This window comes from Salvia splendens, chromosome 12, assembly GCF_004379255.2.
Source record: "Salvia splendens isolate huo1 chromosome 12, SspV2, whole genome shotgun sequence".
Classification (NCBI taxonomy): Eukaryota; Viridiplantae; Streptophyta; class Magnoliopsida; order Lamiales; family Lamiaceae; genus Salvia; species Salvia splendens.
Window position 1 is genome coordinate 1690971 of NC_056043.1, and position 18557 is coordinate 1709527.

At 35.7% G+C, this 18557-nt stretch overlaps 4 protein-coding genes and 1 pseudogene across 5 annotated transcripts; 2 read left to right on the plus strand and 3 right to left on the minus strand.

Annotated features, from left to right (window-relative positions):
• The first annotated feature begins 2542 nt into the window (after nt 1-2542).
• On the plus strand, nt 2543-5704 carry LOC121759535 (annotated as a pseudogene).
• On the plus strand, nt 4774-5583 carry LOC121759139 (ketol-acid reductoisomerase, chloroplastic). The gene is made up of 3 exons (XM_042154642.1): nt 4774-4857; nt 4951-5106; nt 5215-5583. Exons 1-3 carry the CDS (start codon nt 4774-4776, stop codon nt 5581-5583), a joined length of 609 nt encoding a protein of 202 aa, XP_042010576.1.
• A 338-nt stretch (nt 5705-6042) lies between the features above and the next one.
• Nucleotides 6043-8740, minus strand: LOC121757832 (receptor-like protein EIX2). The gene is made up of 2 exons (XM_042153304.1): nt 6401-8740; nt 6043-6262 (listed from the first exon to the last, which is right to left on the minus strand). Exon 1 carries the CDS (start codon nt 8725-8727, stop codon nt 6415-6417), a length of 2313 nt encoding a protein of 770 aa, XP_042009238.1. The 5' UTR covers nt 8728-8740; the 3' UTR covers nt 6043-6262; nt 6401-6414.
• A 4611-nt stretch (nt 8741-13351) lies between these two features.
• On the minus strand, nt 13352-14802 carry LOC121758090 (probable glutathione S-transferase parA). The gene is made up of 2 exons (XM_042153529.1): nt 14223-14802; nt 13352-13812 (listed from the first exon to the last, which is right to left on the minus strand). The coding sequence occupies exons 1-2, from the start codon at nt 14559-14561 to the stop codon at nt 13471-13473; spliced, it is 681 nt and encodes a 226-aa protein (XP_042009463.1). The 5' UTR covers nt 14562-14802; the 3' UTR covers nt 13352-13470.
• Nucleotides 14803-15107: 305 nt separating this feature from the next.
• LOC121758084 (receptor-like protein EIX1) lies at nt 15108-18268 on the minus strand. 2 transcript variants are annotated; one of them, XM_042153521.1, is made up of 2 exons: nt 15462-18268; nt 15108-15368 (listed from the first exon to the last, which is right to left on the minus strand). In XM_042153521.1, the coding sequence occupies exon 1, from the start codon at nt 18252-18254 to the stop codon at nt 15471-15473; it is 2784 nt and encodes a 927-aa protein (XP_042009455.1). In that variant the 5' UTR covers nt 18255-18268; the 3' UTR covers nt 15108-15368; nt 15462-15470. The 2 variants fall into 2 exon arrangements, with proteins under 2 accessions (XP_042009455.1, XP_042009456.1); XM_042153522.1 differs by having other exon boundaries at nt 15108-15371.
• Between the last annotated feature and the right edge of the window lie 289 nt (nt 18269-18557).

Below are 18557 nucleotides of genomic sequence, written 5' to 3' on the forward strand. Positions count from 1 at the left end.
CTCCCGGCATTCCGGGACTCCTGGATGAAATAGCCGTTGAACTTGCCAATTTCTTCGTTGGCTCGGCCGATGCAGTTGCGCACCATACTCTCGTTGCGCTCGATCGTTCCCGGCGGCCGGTGTGCATTGTACCGGCTAGAGACGCGCCACCAAAAGTGATCGCCGGATTGGTTCGTTCCAACCACCGCATCTTCGGAGATTTCCAAGTACGCCTTGAACAATCTTTCCATCTCCGCCGGTGAGTACGGTGTGCGGACACCGGCGCGAGATGGAGGATTCGGCATTTGGGAAGGGGCGCGAGGCCTAGGCTCCGGTGTCCACCCGTAGCGCCCATCGGAGGCACCTTGATCGTCGATTGGGTATGGCCGGTAGCCACTCGGAACGCCCGAATCTTGGGTGAGAGGAGGGGCCGAATATTCCGTTTCCGGACTATGAAACGGTTGCGAACCGAACCATTCGGGGTTCCAACCGTGAGAGCCGCTTGGGTTGTCGTCGTTACCGGACATAGTGGTGTTGTAGGGTGTGAGAGGAAGATGAAAATGGATATGAGAGATTGATGATGAGAATTGTGTAGTGAAAGTGTGAATTTTTTGGAGTGAAATTGGGGGTATTTATAGATGAAAGTGTGTATTTTTGGGGTAAAAAAAATAAAAAAAAAATTAAAAAGTGGGGAAAAACGGTTATAAACGGATATAATTTTTTGGGGAAGTGAAATTTTTTTTATTTTTATTTTTTATCGATTTTTTAAATAAAAATCCGATTTTTTAAAAAATAAAAATAAAAAATGTTTGAAACCAACGGCTATGCCGTTGGCGAATCGGAGACCGCCACGTGTGCGTCCGCTGGCACGGACGTGCTCGATACATCGAGCAGCGCCGTGCCAGCGGCGCGGTTGCAGCGGTGGCGGTCCTTCGCCTTGCCGCTGGCACGGACGGCGGTGGCGCCAACCGCCACCGCTGCGGATGCTCTTACAAAGAACCAATATTTTAAAAACAGGACTGAATGAATCGGAGAAGCTACTGGTTCACGGTTCAACCGGCCTAACCGATTTAATCACTGATAGAACCGTTATACTGTTTTAAATACATATAATTAAATATAAAATATAGAAAATACATTAAATTTACATATAATTAATTGTATATAAAAAAATATTAACCTTATATATAATTGGTTGTAAGTAAAAATATTACAATTTCATATATTTTTTTTATAAATAAAATTAAATATATAAATGATTAGTTACACAATATTAAAAACTACTCCTTCCGTCCGCCATTAGAAGTCCCATTTATGGGCGGCATGGGTTTTAAGAAATGTTAATAAAAGTGAATGGAAAAAAGTTAGTGGAATAGAGGTTCCACTTGTATATATTTGTTTTAAATTAAATGTGAGTGAAATAAGTTAGAGGAAGGTGAGACCATATTACCATTTATAGTAAAAGTGAACCGAGGCTCTTATTCGCGGACGAACTAAAATGGAAAAATGGAACTCCTATTCGCGAACGGAGGAAGTATAAACTCTATGTTTAATTATAAACTGCTATATTGTAAAATATTAGTGATTGTAAAATCATAATCAAAATATAAAAAATATAAAACTAAAATGAATCATTAGTTTGGTGAAAAAAATCTGATTTAATGTATAACAATAATTAATGTTTATAATATTTCAAAATGACCATGTGGTGGAGTATTAAAGAAGATGGTATTTAGAGATGAGGTCATGTGTTCAAGCCCTAGCAACAACAAATTGTAAAAAATATTTTGAAAAGTGAAAAAAATTCAAAAACTGATTTCCGGCTGGACCGGTCTGATCGGCCGGTTCCACCGGTTCAATATGCTAATGGTTTTTAAGGGTGAACCGAACTGGACTACCTACCGGTCCGGTCCGATTTTTAAAACACTGCAAAGAACTGAATTCACATTCACGATATTATCTGAAACAACAAAAACATAAAAAAATGCATGAGACAATTACAACTTTAATGGCAATGATTATACTCCATCCTAGCTCAAGGCAGAAAAAAAATACTAGTAGTACTATATTTTTTAAATTTATCTTAGGAGTATATTTTAGATGAATTAAAATTAATATTTCTATATTCTACTCTCTTATTCAATACTCTATCAATCACGAAAATAGACAAGTTACTATAAACCTTAAGAGTTAATAGCAATTGCAACGCATCAAAAGACGAGGTTGGTCGAAGGCTTCAATAACTATTATGTTTCACTCTCGTATTTAACAATTTTCGTAAACTTAATGAAGCATGGAGTACAAATCTTGTGTTCAATCACAACGCATAAAAAAATGAGAGTAGCCGAAGACAATGCTTTGTAAGAGAGTCTGAGATGAATAACACAATATATATTGCAAGGATAAAAGGATCAATTTTTTGTAAACATACCAAAATAGGAAAATAGGAGGATAAGTGTATTTTAGTAGTATAAAAATTTAACTAATTTATTTTGCAATAAACAAACAAATAAAAAATGTGATCTCACCTAACTCCATTTCCACCCTATTTAACACAAAAACAGTGTATTTTCCTCTCACTGAGCTCTGTTGCAATCATTTTCCTCTCACTCCCTTCGCCCACTCGAAAAACTCCCCCAATCATGGCGGCGGCCGCCCCTACCTCCTTCTCCACCGCCTCCGCATCCGCCAGAGCTCTCAATCCCCCTACCAAAGCTCCAGCCGCATCCGTCGGCTTCCTATCCTCCTCGTCCCCCTCTCTCAAGGCGCTCTGCTCCGCCGAGTGCTCCAGAGCCGCCTCCGGCTCCGCCGCCGCAGCTCGCATGGTCTCCGTTCCCGCAATTAAGCCTCAGGAGTCTCTCGATTTCCAGACCTCAGTGTTCAACAAGGAGAAGGTCAATCTCGCCGGTCACGAGGAGGTATGTTTATTGCTGTTGCCAATGTGTGTGGATTGTGATGAATTTGGGGGAAATGTTGCTGTGAGGTTTTATTTTGTTTATTTCTGTACCAATTGAACAATTATACGGTTTGTTGTTTAATCCGGTTGGTAGCTATGTAGATGAAGATATGCCCTTATTTAATGAGCTGATGCCCTAACTTATTTGTATTGAGCGTTTAGTAGTGATTGATTATGTTGTTGTATTTTGTATGTAGTACATTGTAAGAGGAGGAAGGAATCTGTTCAAGTTGTTGCCAGATGCATTTAAGGGCATTAAGCAGATTGGGGTGATTGGTTGGGGCTCACAGGTACTTATTATAGCACTTGATGATACTGTTTTTTATTGAAGTATAATTGTCTTTTTGAATCATTTCAGATTATTTGCCTTTTAATACTCTTTTTCAAGAATTTTGGATATGCTCTTGCTGCCTATTGCTGCATTACTAACAATATGCATTTAGTGAACTTTCTTCTTTATCATTATTGTGTGGATTAACTGTTGTGATGAGTGAAGTGTTGTTTTTTTTAGGGACCTGCTCAAGCTCAGAACTTGAGGGATTCTCTGGCTGAAGTAAATTCTGATATTGTTGTTAAGGTAACTTGATGTTTTATTAATAAGTCCACCTCATATTGTGGATGATGTACATATTTTGATCTTTTATGAAGTGACTGGTCTATTTTATGTTTGCTTCCATCCAGATTGGTTTGAGAAAGGGTTCTCGTTCATTTGCTGAGGCTCGTGCTGCTGGGTTTACTGAGGAAAGTGGGACACTTGGAGACATATATGAAACGATATCTGGCAGTGACTTGGTGCTGCTCTTGATATAGGATTCGGCTCAGGTGAGAATTGCCCGAAAGCTTCATTGAGGCCCTTGATTGAAAGCCGTGTGTTTCAACTATATATCTCTTGTTGGAGATGTCTTTTTCGTAATTGATTCACTGATGCATTGCAGGCTGATAATTATGAAAAAGTGTTCTCACACATGAAACCAAACAGTATACTTGGACTTTCCCATGGGTTCCTGTTGGGACATCTGCAATCAGTGGGTCTTGACTTTCCAAAGAACATTAGTGTAATAGCTGTGTGTCCCAAAGGGATGGGTCCCTCTGTGAGACGGTTATACGTGCAAGGAAAAGAAGTTAATGGTGCTGGTATCAATTCAAGTTTTTCTGTTCACCAGGTATTCATCTTGACTTTACACGTTATATGTATATCCAGTGGCATGATTCATTTAGGTGACTTTTTGTTGTGATGTAAATTTTTGATTGTGTCTCTTTTTTCTCGAAGGATGTTGATGGAAGAGCTACTGACGTTGCCCTTGGATGGTCAGTGGCCCTTGGTTCACCTTTCACTTTTGCCACTACCTTGGAGCAGGAATATAGAAGTGATATCTTTGGGGAGCGAGGTAAAGAATCTCTCCGGTGGTTACTTTCCATGTGGGCTTGGAAAATTCTAATTCATCTTTCAATCATCAGGTATTTTACTTGGTGCCGTGCATGGTGTTGTGGAGTGCTTATTCAGAAGGTACACTGAAAATGGGATGAGTGAAGATCTTGCTTACAAGAACACAGTTGAGAGTATTACCGGGACAATATCGAAGACCATATCAACAAAGGTTAGTCAAAAGGTCAATTTGTTTTTGAATCTTGAATCTTCACCACTCTTAAAATTTTTTTTGGCTCAAGATGCATGAAGATTGCTTTTTGTTCTTTGTTCTTTGTTCTTTGTTCTTTGTTCTTTGTTCTTTTGATGACTCTTTCTAATGTTACAGGGTATGCTAGCAGTCTATAATGCCTTAGATGCACAAGGGAAAAAGGACTTTTAGACAGCGTATAGTGCTTCATACTATCCCTGCATGGACATCCTGTATGAATGCTATGAAGATGTGGCCAGTGGCAGTGAGATCAGGAGTGTTGTCTTGGCTGGCAGTCGATTTTATGTATGTCTTCCGATGACTCATGTAGTCATGTTGATGAGACCAGTTGCCTTTCATATTTCTCTAACCAATAGTTATCTCTCTGCTTTTCTCCAGGAAAAGGAAGGCCTCCCTGCCTTCCCTATGGGTAAAATTGACCAGACCCGGATGTGGAAAGTCGGCGAGCGTGTGAGAGCTCAGCGTCCAGCTGGTGATTTGGGACCTCTTTATCCTTTCACGGCAGGAGTTTTTGTGGCACTCATGATGGCCCAGGTTCGCTCTTTCGTTTCCCGCCTCATATTCATCTACTAATTTTCATTCCAATTTGCAGCTATGTAAATGATTGATTGTTGTTATAACATTTGGATTTGGAAAACACAGATAGAGATCTTGAGGAAGAAGGGGCACTCCTACTCCGAGATCATAAATGAGAGTGTGATCGAGTCCGTGGACTCGTTGAATCCTTTCATGCATGCTCGCGGTGTATCTTTCATGGTGGACAACTGCTCGACAACAGCGCGGTTGGGATCAAGGAAATGGGCCCCAAGATTCGATTACATCCTCACACAGCAGGCGCTGGTTGCAGTCGACAACAGCTCCCCCATCAACCAGGACCTCATGAGCAACTTCCTGTCAGACCCTGTGCACGGTGCCATCGAAGTATGCGCCCAGCTGAGGCCCACCGTCGACATCTCCGTGCCCGCAGATGCAGATTTCGTCCGCCCGGAGCTGCGGCAATCCGGCAACTGAGGACATGCAATTTTTTTCTCTACTTGGTTTGAACTGAGCTTTTAGAATGCACTGGTAGATTATATTCATGTATGTTTAGTTATCATCATGATTTTAGATTAATAATCCATATATTTAGTCATAGACTTGATTAATTAGAAAAACGGCAGATGATAAAAAAAAATAGAAAAGCGAAAGTCGACTAAATTATTATCACTATAAATATACCCCGTAATAAATGGAAAGATAATTCATGAAGATTATATACAATGATATTTCTCATCAATAATGGCGAATTTAACTGCATGAAGATTGTATATTATTTTGAATTTTCTCATCAACAATGTGAAGAATTTATATATTTATAAAGGTGAGGGGACTGGCTCCGCCCCTGTTTAGCTAGAGTTTTTGAATTCGTTATTAGATTCAGTAAATTTCAATACTATCATACTTTTGACATAAAGGTTAATGCAGTGTTTGTCTTAGAATACGAAAAACACACATTCATTTAAAGAAGCTACACATACACACCAACATAAACCATACAAATAATAGTAAAATACAATGAAAACAAATTAAAACTACATTCACCCAATTCACAAGAGAAAATAGATGATTTTTTATTTCCAAATTACAATAACTTCGAAAGATCATCTGCCATGAGCTTGTTCAACTTGATTCAACGCTAAAGTGCGCACCACTGAAAAAAAATGCAAATGTTATAGTAGTAAATCTCAAAGCTGAATGTGAATTTAACCAATTCAAGTAAATGTTATGTTAGTTACAAAAATAAACCTAAATAAAAGTATTTAAGTGAATAAAATGTAGTAAATATAACCTGAAATAAGTAGTTTAGCTTCGTCTCCATTTGGATACAAACACAGCAATCTTGACGTAGAACCAATCTCCAGCAGCATCAAACAAGTTGAAGAATGCAATTCTCCATGATTTCTTCCATATGAATGTACCAATAACTCCCCAAAATCCAAAGATAAAACCAAAGCCCATTGATATGCCAACTTCTTGCATAAATGAGAAGACGTCGTCATTGTTTCCCTTCGAATTAGTGGTGGAAGGCCTCAAGCTATCTCCGGGGCACTTTGGTAGAGGGTCGCCACATAGTCCATCATTATCAGCATAAGCCGATGCATTGAAGCTCTGAAGTTGAGTACCCGTTGGAATTTTTCCAGACAAATTGTTGTTGGACAAATCAAGAACACCAAGAGTGTGTATTTCTGCCAAACTTGTAGGTATTTGGCCAGAGAGTTGGTTGTGAGATAGATCAAGAGAGTCTAGCAACTCCATTTTACCAATATCTGGAATTATATAGCCTGTCAAACTATTTCTAGATAGATTCAAGGATCTCAATCCCGTCATAGTAGAAAACGATTTCGGGATGTTCCCGGTCAATCCATTGCTTGAAAAATCAACGAGTTTGAGAAGCACTATATTACCCCGATTATATTCAATTTCCCGACCTTTCCATTGAAACGATGAATATCCATTTTCATGTACGGGTCGACCAAAACTAGGTATAACGAAAGGCATACTTTTCGTACTATCCAAGAATGTAAAATTGTTGAAGCAATCGGGTATTACAGAAGACAGATTGTTTATCGATAAATCCAGAACTTGAATATTGGTAAGATTGCATATCTGGGGAGGGATACCGCCATGCAATTTATTTCCACGAAGGTTTAGAAAAAACATCCCATGCAGCTGGCCAATCGAAGCGGGGATCTCTCCTGTTAACTTGTTCCCTCCAACATCAATGGATAACAATTGTCGGCAAAGGCTCAAATTGTAAGGCAACTCACCCCATAGATTATTACCATGCATTTGGAGTGTATTTAAATTTTGTAAACTGCTAAAAGAGGGAGGAATTTCACCAGAAAGACTGTTGTTAGCCAGATTAAGGATTTGCAAGTTCGGTAATTTCTCCCAGCAGTCGGGAACCTCTCCCGCCAACTGATTATTTGAAATGTCGAGATATAAGAGATGATGTTGGTCAGTGTTGCAAATAGATGAAATTGACCCTGAGAACATATTTCCACTCAATCGAAACTCAAAAGCATTGGCGGGAAATAATGGTATAGGACCTGAGAATTGATTGTAACTAAGATCCATATGGTAGATGGAGGTGGATGAGAGATTCGGAATAGTACCACTTATTTGATTGTCGGACAGAAGTAAGCTAACTAACGACGAAGACACACTCCACAACCACCTCGGGGCTTCATCTCTTATATTGGCACTACTAAGATCAAGGAGTGACAAATTCCTCTGAGTTCGAATCCATTGTGGAAAATAAGGGCCCACATTGCACCCTGCTAAAGATAGGTCCTTCAACTGAAAAGGCGGAATCCAGTCGGAAGCAATATGCAAGAACGGATTGAAGGATAAACCTAGTCTCTGTAACTTATCAAGCTTCATGAAGTGGGATTCAGATACTAAACCTTCCAAATAGTTAAAGGAAAGCTCTAGAATTTGAAGATTTGAGAGTTGGCCAATACTAAGAGGAATGGAGCCTGTAAAGTTATTGCCTGAAAGGTGTAGTTCGATCAATGAAGGAAATGCTCTCGGGTCTGGCATAGAACCAGTGATTTGGTTAAGAGACAAGTCCAGCCTTTCGAGTGATTCAAATACAGAACTAAAAATAAAAGGAGATATGGAACTCAAAGAGTTAAACGAGAGATCGAGTGAGCGTAGGTTGGTGAGGTTCCCTAACTGAGAAGGAATGCTCCCGGAGAAGTTAGAATCTCTAAGACCCAAGTGTTGCAATTGCTTCATAGAACCAATGAATTCCGGGATTGGAGTGCCTCCAAAATCATTCCCACCAAGATCAAGATGATTTAAATAATGCAACTCAAGCAATGAAGAAGAGCCAACCTTACCTCCAAATTCTAAACCAGAAATTTTGAGGGTGGTGACATGGCCAGTGGTGTTGCTGCACTCGACACCGAGCCATTCACAGCATTCGTCGCTTTGCCACGACGAGAGAGCGCCAAACCGATTAATGGTTCCATTCTTGAAGCTAAGAAGAGCTTCTCTCTCACTCTCGATGCATCTCACTTCTGCGTCTCCTGAAACTAACACACAAGAAAGAACAACAAGAACAAATTTGATTGCTATTCGTTTTTTAGAAACCATACTCTCTTTACTCATGTATGTATGGAAATCAATTGTATTTTGTAGGATACTTAACTATATCTCAAGATAACAGTTTAAATAGGCAAAATCTCTAAATTAAAATCCAACATGCCTCAACAATTTGGCAGTCAACTTGAAAAACAAAACAAGAAAGTGAAACATGACCAACTTATAATCACATATCGTATAAAATTCGTTTTCATATAATTCATGATAAGTTATAATTTAGGTTGACTACATTGTTATCACTAAAAATTACGTATATTATAATATGAAACATAATTCGTTATTATGTACAATGATATTTTTCCATCAATTTAATGAGGAAATTTATCTGTACAGGCATGAAGATTGTACATGACTTTTACATCAATGAAATGAAGAATTGAACGAACCATATTCATTATTTTGGTCGAAGCGAAAAATTATAAAATAACTACTTACTGTTATATTCTTTGTATAAATAATTCTCCAAATTAATATAAATCTTTTGAAATTTTATTTTTATAGTATCAATTATATCCGACTCTTTTCTGCTTACCAAGTTTATCTCAATCTTAAAACTTGTATTATCAAAGACGAAATAATTCATGATAACATAGCGTAGAAATTGGGTTGGTTTTTAAAAGACGAAATAATTTTCCAACATAGAGTATAGTGATGTAGGACAACTATTACTTTAATGCATAACTATAGACTAAAACATGGATGTCACTATAATTGCGTTTTGGTCACTATAATTGCGTTTTGGTCACTATAAATTTGTTTTAGTTCATTATAAAGGGGTTTTAGTTCGTAGCATAGATTTGAAAATACAGATTGGACAGAAATATCATTACAGTGAAGGGTTTAGGTTTAGTTCACTATAAGAGTGTTTTGGTTCACTTTATGGTTCACCCTGAATTTGAAAACACAGAGTGAACTAAAACACTCTTATGGTGAACTCCATATTTTCAAATTTCATTCAATCTTATCCTTCTATTTTTTTTATCTAATGGCTGAAATTTATTTTTTAATCATGCATTTTATTTAGTAGTACATTAATCGCTTCTCTTCCAAGATATAAACAAAATTTAACGTAAGAATGGCGTTCAAAACCAATGGAAAAAAGACCAAATAGTAAAGCAAAGGTTGACTAATTCATGATCACTTAAAATATTAGTACATAATAAATTGGAAGATAATTCGTATTGATTATTTACGAAGATTATAAATTCTCCAATAAATACAAAATAAAAGATAAAATATATGTGGTATTAAAAAACAAATACAAAAAACTCAGATGAGTTTGACTGATTCATAAACAAAAGGTAGTATAATTTCGGGTAAGAACTTGAGCCCAAATTCAAAGAAAAGTTACTGTACAAAATAGCAAAGTTATGTTTGCTATATTAAAAACTCATAAAATTTTGCATTCATGATTTTTTTTCCCTAGAGTTATTTGTGTCCTGTCATATGTTATAATAAATTTCCTACTATTTTATACTATAGTACTATTTTTGAAAAAAAAGTTCATATACTAGTACTAAATTGTTGGATTAACTATGGATGATGAAACGCAACTGAATTAGTAAAATACTCCTCCTCTAATTTCAACCAATAACTCAGAGATATAAGATTATAAGTCACCCAATTTGTGTGAGTTTAGTTAGTGAATACTTCCTCCGTCCCACAAAGTTTGTCCCAATTTAACCTGACACGGGTTTTAAGAAATTGTTTGACTTTGTATTGAATGGAGGTGTGTAATGGAATAAGGGTCCCACATTGATAAGATTGAGCGATGTATTTAATGTCTATTTTTGAAAATATTTTAATTGAGACAAACTTTTTGGGATGGATGAAAAGAGTAAAATGAGACAAACTTTATGAGACGGATGAAATAATAATTATACTTAATGGATAAGAAAATAAAAATTGCAGAATAAAACGATGAAAAGATATGACATTAATTTTTGGGCCCATTAGCCCAGCTAAATTTTATCAACCTCCGTTGTGGTCTTTGTTTCAGCAATATCAGTTTAGGCCCATTAGTTTTGTGGTTTAATTAATTATTATTCATTTAATTTCATAATTCATATATATATATATATATATATATATATATATATATATATATATATATATAGGGGTGCATTATAATGATAACCCCAATTTCCGTAATAACCCTATAACTAAATCTGGACCACACATTTTTAAAATCACGTGGTCTAGATTCAAACTTACCTTTCCTTCATAAAAAAGGCGCAGAGGGTAAATATGTAATTTCGCTCATTTAATTTCTGAATTTCGCTCATGATAAAATTTACGTATCCAAATTTCGCTCATTTAAATACGTAAAATCTTATTTCCCATGATATACAGATGTATGAGGTTCAGTTACACGTATGTATGTATGTATGTATGTATGTATGTATGTATGTATGTATATGGCGTCCGAGTCTTTTATATTGATGTGGATTGGTTGTGGACTAGATTCAACATGGATAGAGTAAATTGAATTGTATTTTGACAGTCTGCATAATCGTGTGGATGCATAATAAATTCTTGTCAGTTATCATTTTATCATTTTATCAGTCAAAAGTATCATTTTATCAACTCAGAGTATCATTCTATCCGGCAAAACTATCATTCTATGCAATAAACCTAACATATATCATTTTATCAGTCAAAAGTATCATTTTATCAACTTAGAGTATCATTCTATCCGGCAAAACTATCATTCTATGCAATAAACCTAACATATATCATTTTATAATTTTATCAGTCAAAAGTATCATTTTATCAACTCAGAGTATCATTCTATCCAGCAAAACTATCATTCTATGCAATAAACCTAACATATATCATTTTATCATTTTACGTGATATTTGGCGAAATTCAGAAATTAAATGAGGGAAATGACATATTTACACCCGTGCTTTTTTTTATGAAGTACATCTAAGTTTGAATTTCAACCACAAGATTAGAAAATATGTGTGGTTCAGATTTGGTTATAGGGTTATTACGATATTTAGGGGTTATCATATGATCACAATATATATAGGGTTGCGTGCTAACTAATTTACAGTAATAATTAATAACTTTCAATACTGTGCAATAAAATTATCAACACAAAGACATAATTATATCAATACAACATGTAAATTTAAATATCAACACAAAGACATAATTTATCAACACAAGAAAGATTGATAAATTTATGTCTTTGTGTTGATATTTTTAACATATAAAATTGATATTTAGTTATTAGTTATTATTATAAAAAGTTAGTATTTGATCACACATCTATATATATATATATATATATATATAGATGTATTTAGATCCTTTTTCTATCTTTTGTGCTATTGTTCTTTTTAATCTCAGCCCCACGATTTTGTCATCCGACGATTAGATTGATGCCACGTGTCATTTAATAATGCAGAATTTCAGTTGAATAATGCACACCAACTAATAATGCACCATTATAGTGTAATAATGCAAATTTTCATTCTAATAATGTACACCGACCAATAATGCAGATTTTTCATCAAATAATGCAGATCATCACAACCATCCAATTCAATGATCCAAAGGCTGTGATTAAAAAGAACATTGCACTGAAAAGTTGTAAAGGACTTTAACACACCCCTATATATATATATATATATATATAACTCCAAGTCATGTTCAATAACAAAATTCTACCATAATAGCAAAGCGGTGTTTGAGAATAAATTTTACTAGTATTATTTTATACTAGTCTTTTGACAATCTATAGACTCTAATTTTTGGGTTAGTAGTAAATTTTAACAATCAATTAATTAGACATTCTTAATATAGATGTTTGAGTCACCCAATGTGTGTGGAGTGCGGTATGTTGTGTGTGTGAATTTTAATTAAAAGATAATGTATAAACTCTGATTGAATTATATAACTCTATTAGTTATCTTAAGTTATATTCATGCCAAAATAAAATTGAAGATACTACTCTAAATTATTTGAAGACAGAGAATTGAAAGTGGACCTAGAATAATAAGCTAATGAGTTATGGTTATTGAGAAATTTTTGTTTTTGAAGCCCATTTCAACTTTTAGACCCAATATGTGGCCCATTTGAAGCCAGCTAAATATTTGCACTTCGGTGCTCGAATATTTTTAAACTTTTATTTAAATACTGTTTCTATCAAATCATTATCTCACTCTATAAGTAGCACTAATAATAATATAAAAACAATTAAAATAATAAATAAACTGTTAATTTATTATTATTACTTTTATTAAAATTTATAAAAGTATATTTCTATTATTACGCCAAATCATGATTTTATAGCTTTACTTAGTAAGAAAACAAATATTTGAAGGTAAGTAGCACTTAGTAATAATATAATTAAATTAAACATTATACTATAATAATATAAATTTATTATTATTTCTTTTAGTATCTAGCCAAATCACGATTCGATAGCTTTACCTTTATTTAATATGAAAATAAATTCTTCAAAGTATCAAAATGTGGAAATCGCATCGATGACCAGATCTTTGTGGGGTTAATGCATATTACTATCATTATATGAATTATTTTGCGTGTTTAAATTTGCTTGTACTAGATAATAAAATAAGTTATTATAGAGACGTGACATATTATTAATGGGAAAGGCTAAAGTAAATATCGTACAACACTACATTAATTAATTTCCCATGAAAAATACATCATGATTGACACAAGACCAGTGAATGCTAGTCCTTTTTTTTTTATTATTGATAAACGAACATAAATTTAAACGCCGCGCTTTTTCTTAAGAGTCAAATAGTAGTTGTAAACGTTGTCGGGATTTGCCAACGATTTAGACACACTTTCTATCTCCAAACACCTCTTTACCCATAAATTCAGTTTGGGATAGTCTTGTTGGATGCTGAAGTTGCCGCATGTTTCGTAGGTCTGAAACCATGGAGAATATGTGATCAAAACCACATCCAAAAACCCGAAGCCGTTGCCGCCGAAGAAGGGCTTATCGCCGAGATCCGACTCCATATGTTTCAGGATCTCCGCGAACCCCTTCTTACCGGCCTCTTTCTCTTCTCCCTCCCCACACCATATCCAATTTCCGGTTTCCATTACCTACAATTCATTAGAAGTTTAAATATAATTAAACAATTTTACAACATCAAACTTGCTGAGGTGCAAACCACGTCAGGAAATAATTAGTAAAGTTGCACGCAATATATAATCATACAAATTATGACTATATAAAATCAGGAAGACTATGTCCAAAGTGAACAATAATATCATACTAATATAGCATATATAAAACTAATTGCAATTTACTATAACTAGACTGCATGTACTACCTCTATTTCTTAACAATAGAAACTTTCTATTTTAGGAAATGGACCCCACAATCCACTGACTCTATTTCCAATGCTTTTTCTCTCTCGTACTTTATCAATTCTCCTATAATATTTTACTAATTATGCAAGAAAACTCGTGCCCGTTCAAGAGTTTTTATTTTTCAAAGACGGAGGCAGTACCTTTTTGTCTATATAATCAGCCAAGAACCTCGCTTGAGCTCGTTGGTAAGGATCACAAGGCAGCAGTGTCGGGGATTTGTCCTTCCACACCTCATCGATGTATTCTACAATAATAAACGATCCACAAACAGGTTTGCCGTTGTGGATCAAAACGGGGATCTGCTTGTAAACGGGGTTGGACTCGAGAAGAAGCTGGCTTTTGTTTTGCAAGTCCTCCTCTCTGTGCTCGTAATCGATGCCCTTCACTGCGAACGCAACTCTCGCCCTCATTCCGAACATGCTCGGATAGAAATCCAGCAGAATCACCTTGTCTTGTTCCATGTTCAGGAAAGAGTACATACACCTTCTACACAACACCAGACCTCAATGATACGATTTTTGTTTTGTTTTGGTAAAAAATCAGTGAAACATTTGCAAAGAGTGGATGTTGATTTAAAGGGTATGATATATATGACGATCACCATCACCAATGAATATTTTTTTTAATAAAAGGACTATGATTGAAATTCTAGTTGAAAAGTCCACCATGAGGAATTTGAGTGAGGTAAAGTGATTAAGGCATAAAGTAGATTAAGAAAAGGATTTTTGCAGACATTATTTTAGATTAAGAAGAGGATTATGTTTAGTGTGTTAAAGTGAGGAGATAATATTAATTGGATATAGGGTTTGTGGCATATGGATCGATATGCGTATTTTAAATGTTTTTTTATTTATATATCTATAGAAGAAAAAAAACTCAGTATTAGATTACAAAAGTCATTGTTGAGTTTGATTGATTCAACCTACACACTACATAATGTTAATTCATGGTTTCTTGGAAATTACTTCAACACAAAATGACGAGATAAACTCTACAATAATTGCAAAATAGTAGTACAAGATAAATTAAATTCAAGTTTCAGTTTCACTCATACATTTAAATTCAAGTTCATTGCAATAGGACAGCCTTAATATAACGATACACAAACATCCACTTCTAGAAGAAACAAATACACACCAACATAAAGTTTACAAATGAAAGTAAAAACATTGAAAACAAAATAAAATTACATGGACCCAATTAACAAAAATGAGAAGGAGAAGAAAAACTGGTCCATATGAGATCACACACCACAAGTTTGTGCACCTTGATTCAACGTTAAATCGCTGCTGAAAAATGAGGACGTTATATTTACAATTTATTGCAATAGTTTAAAAGTATTGAATATAACACATTCAAGTAAATGTAGTTACTATCACCTGCATGTTTCAGCTTCGTCTCCATTTGGATACAAACACAGCAATCCTGACGTAGAACCAATCTCCGGCAGCATCGAATAAGTTGAAGAATGCAATTCTCCATGATTTCTTCAGTATGAATGAGCCAATAACTCCCCAAAATCCAAACATAAAACCAAAGCCCATTGATATGCCAACTTCTTGCATAAATGAGAAGTTGCTGCCGTCTTTCTCATTCATGTTTTCCACCGGATTAGTGGAGGATGACCTCAAACTATCTTCAGTGCACTTCTGCAGAGGGTCGCCGCAAAGTCCATCATTCCCGGCATAAGCCGATGCATCGAAGCTCTGAAGTTGAGTACTCGTTGGAATTTTTCCGGACAATTTGTTGTTGGACAAATCAAGAACACCAAGAGTGTGTATTTCTGCCAGACTTGTAGGTATCTTGCCAGAGAGTTGGTTACGAGACAGATCAAGAGAATCTAGGGTCTTCATTTTACCAATGTCCGGAATAATATGACCCGTCAAACTATTTCTTGATAGATTCAAGGAATTTAAATTACTCATACTGGAAAATGATTTGGGAATGTTCCCAATCAATGTATTGCTTGAGACATCAATGAGTTTGAGAAGCCCCAGATTTTTCCTGTATTCTGATTCCTTACCTTTCCATTGAAATGATGAATATTCATACTCCCATGTTTCGTAGCCTCCAAACCGTGTACCCAAAGTAATTACATGAGCATATGTGTCACTTATACTCTCACTTGCCAGGACAGTGAAATTGTCGAAGCAATCAGGTATTATCGAAGATAGAACGTTTACTGATAAATCTAGAACTTGAATATTAGTAAGATTGCATACCTCGGGAGGAATACTGCCATGCAATTTATTTCCACGAAAATTTAGAAATTGCATCTGATACAGCTTGCCAATCCAAGATGGGATCTCTCCTGTTAACCTGTTTCCTCCAATATCAATGATTCTCAATTCTTGGCATTGTCTCAAATTGTAAGGCAACACACCAGAAAAGCCATTACCATGCAACAGGAGTGCAAGTAAATCTTTTAAGTTGCCGAAAGAGGGAGGAATTTCACCCAAAAAACCGTTGTTAGCCAAATTGAGGTATCTCAAGCTTGGCATTTTGTCCCAACAGTTGGGAACCTCTCCTGCCAACTGGTTGTTTGATAGGTCAAAGTATTCGAGATAATCATGGGGAGTTTTGCAAAGAGATGAAATTGAACCCGAGAACTTATTTCCATTCAGCTGAATGTGTGAAGCATTGACAGGAAATAATGGTATAGGACCACGGAATCGATTGTAGCTAAGATCCATATACCTAATGGAGGTGGATAAGAGATTCGGAACTGTACCACTTATTTGATTGTAGGAGAGAAATAAGTATTGTAACGAAGGAGACGTACTCCACAACCATCTAGGGGCTTCATCTCTTATATTGGTGCCATTGAGATTAAGGTATGTCAAATTCCTCTGAGTTTGGAGCCATTTTGGAAAATATGGGCCCATTTTGCACCAGGCTAAATTCAAATTATCCAACTGAAAAGGAGGAGTCCAATTAGAGGCAATATCCAAGATGAATGAGTTGAAGGATAGATCTAGGGACTTTAACTTATCAAGCTTGGAGAAGTAAGATTCAGAGACTAAACCTTCCAAAGAATTATGAGAAAGATATAGAGATTGAAGCTTTGAGAGTTGGCCAATGCTTAGAGGAACTGAACCTTCCAAAGAATTTTGTGAAAGATCTAGATCTTGAAGCTTGGAGAGATGGCCAATAGTTATAGGTATGGAACCGGTAAAGTTATTGTTCGAAAGGTCCAATTTTGTCAATGAAGGAAATGCTCTAAGGTCTGGCATTGATCCATTGAGATGATTACTGGACAAGTCCAATATTTTGAGTGATTCAAATACAAGAGCAAGTTGAGAAAGAGATACACCACCACACAAAGAGTTGAGTGAGAGATCAAGTAAGCGTAGGTTGGTAAGATTCCCCAACTGAGGAGGAATACTCCCAGAAAAGTTACAATCCCAAAGATATAGATGTTGTAATTGTTTCATGGAACCAATGAACTCTGGGATCAGATTCAGAATGCCTCCAAAATCATTCTGACTAAGGTCAAGTAAGCGTAGGTTGGTAAGGTTCCCTAGCTGAGGAGGAATGCTCCCAGAAAACATAGAGAATTGAAGAGACAAGTGTTGTAATTGTTTCATGGAACCAATGAATTGTGGGATTGGAATGCCTCCGAAGTCATTCCAACTAAGGTCAAGTGAGCGTAGGTTGGTAAGGTTCCCTAACTGAGGAGGAATAATCCCACTGAAATAACAATTCTCAAGAGACAAGTGTCGCAATTGTTTCATGGAACCAATGAATTCTGGGATCGGAATGTCTCCAAAATCATTACGACTGAGGTCAAGATGATTTAAATGATCCAACTCAAGCAATGAAGAGCCAATCTTACCTCTCAACTTTGCAGAATAATGTGAATTAAGTTGGAGGGTGATGACATGGCCAGTGGTGTTGCTGCACTCAACACCATGCCATTTGCAGCATTCGTCGCTTCGCCACGATGAAAGAATACCATGCTCATCGATGAGGCCATTCTTGAAGCTTAGAAGAGCTTCTCTCTCACTCTCAATGCATCTCACTTCTGCATCTCCTGAAACAAACACAAATAAAAGAAGAAGAAGAAGAAGAAGAAGAACTACAAATTTGATTGTTGTTCTTTTGTCAGAAATCATATTACTCTCTTTAGTGATGTATGGAAGTGAATTGTATTTCTTGTATACTCCATTCATCAATTTATTGACGAATTAAACTGTACATGCATGAAGGTGTACATCATTTTCTCATAAATGAAATGAAGAGTTTACTAATACGTTGAACGATCTACATTTATTATTTTGGTTGGAGTTAGTTAGAAAAATTGATTACCAAAGACTTGAATCAACTTTTAAGAACTTATAATAGTCATTTTTTATTCTATACAAAAATATTGATGAAAGTTAAAAATCAAGTCTATAACTTAAATTTCTAAGTCAATGCTATAACTTTAAATTTGAAAATGTCCCAAGAAAAATATGTTGGTGGTTGGAATTTCC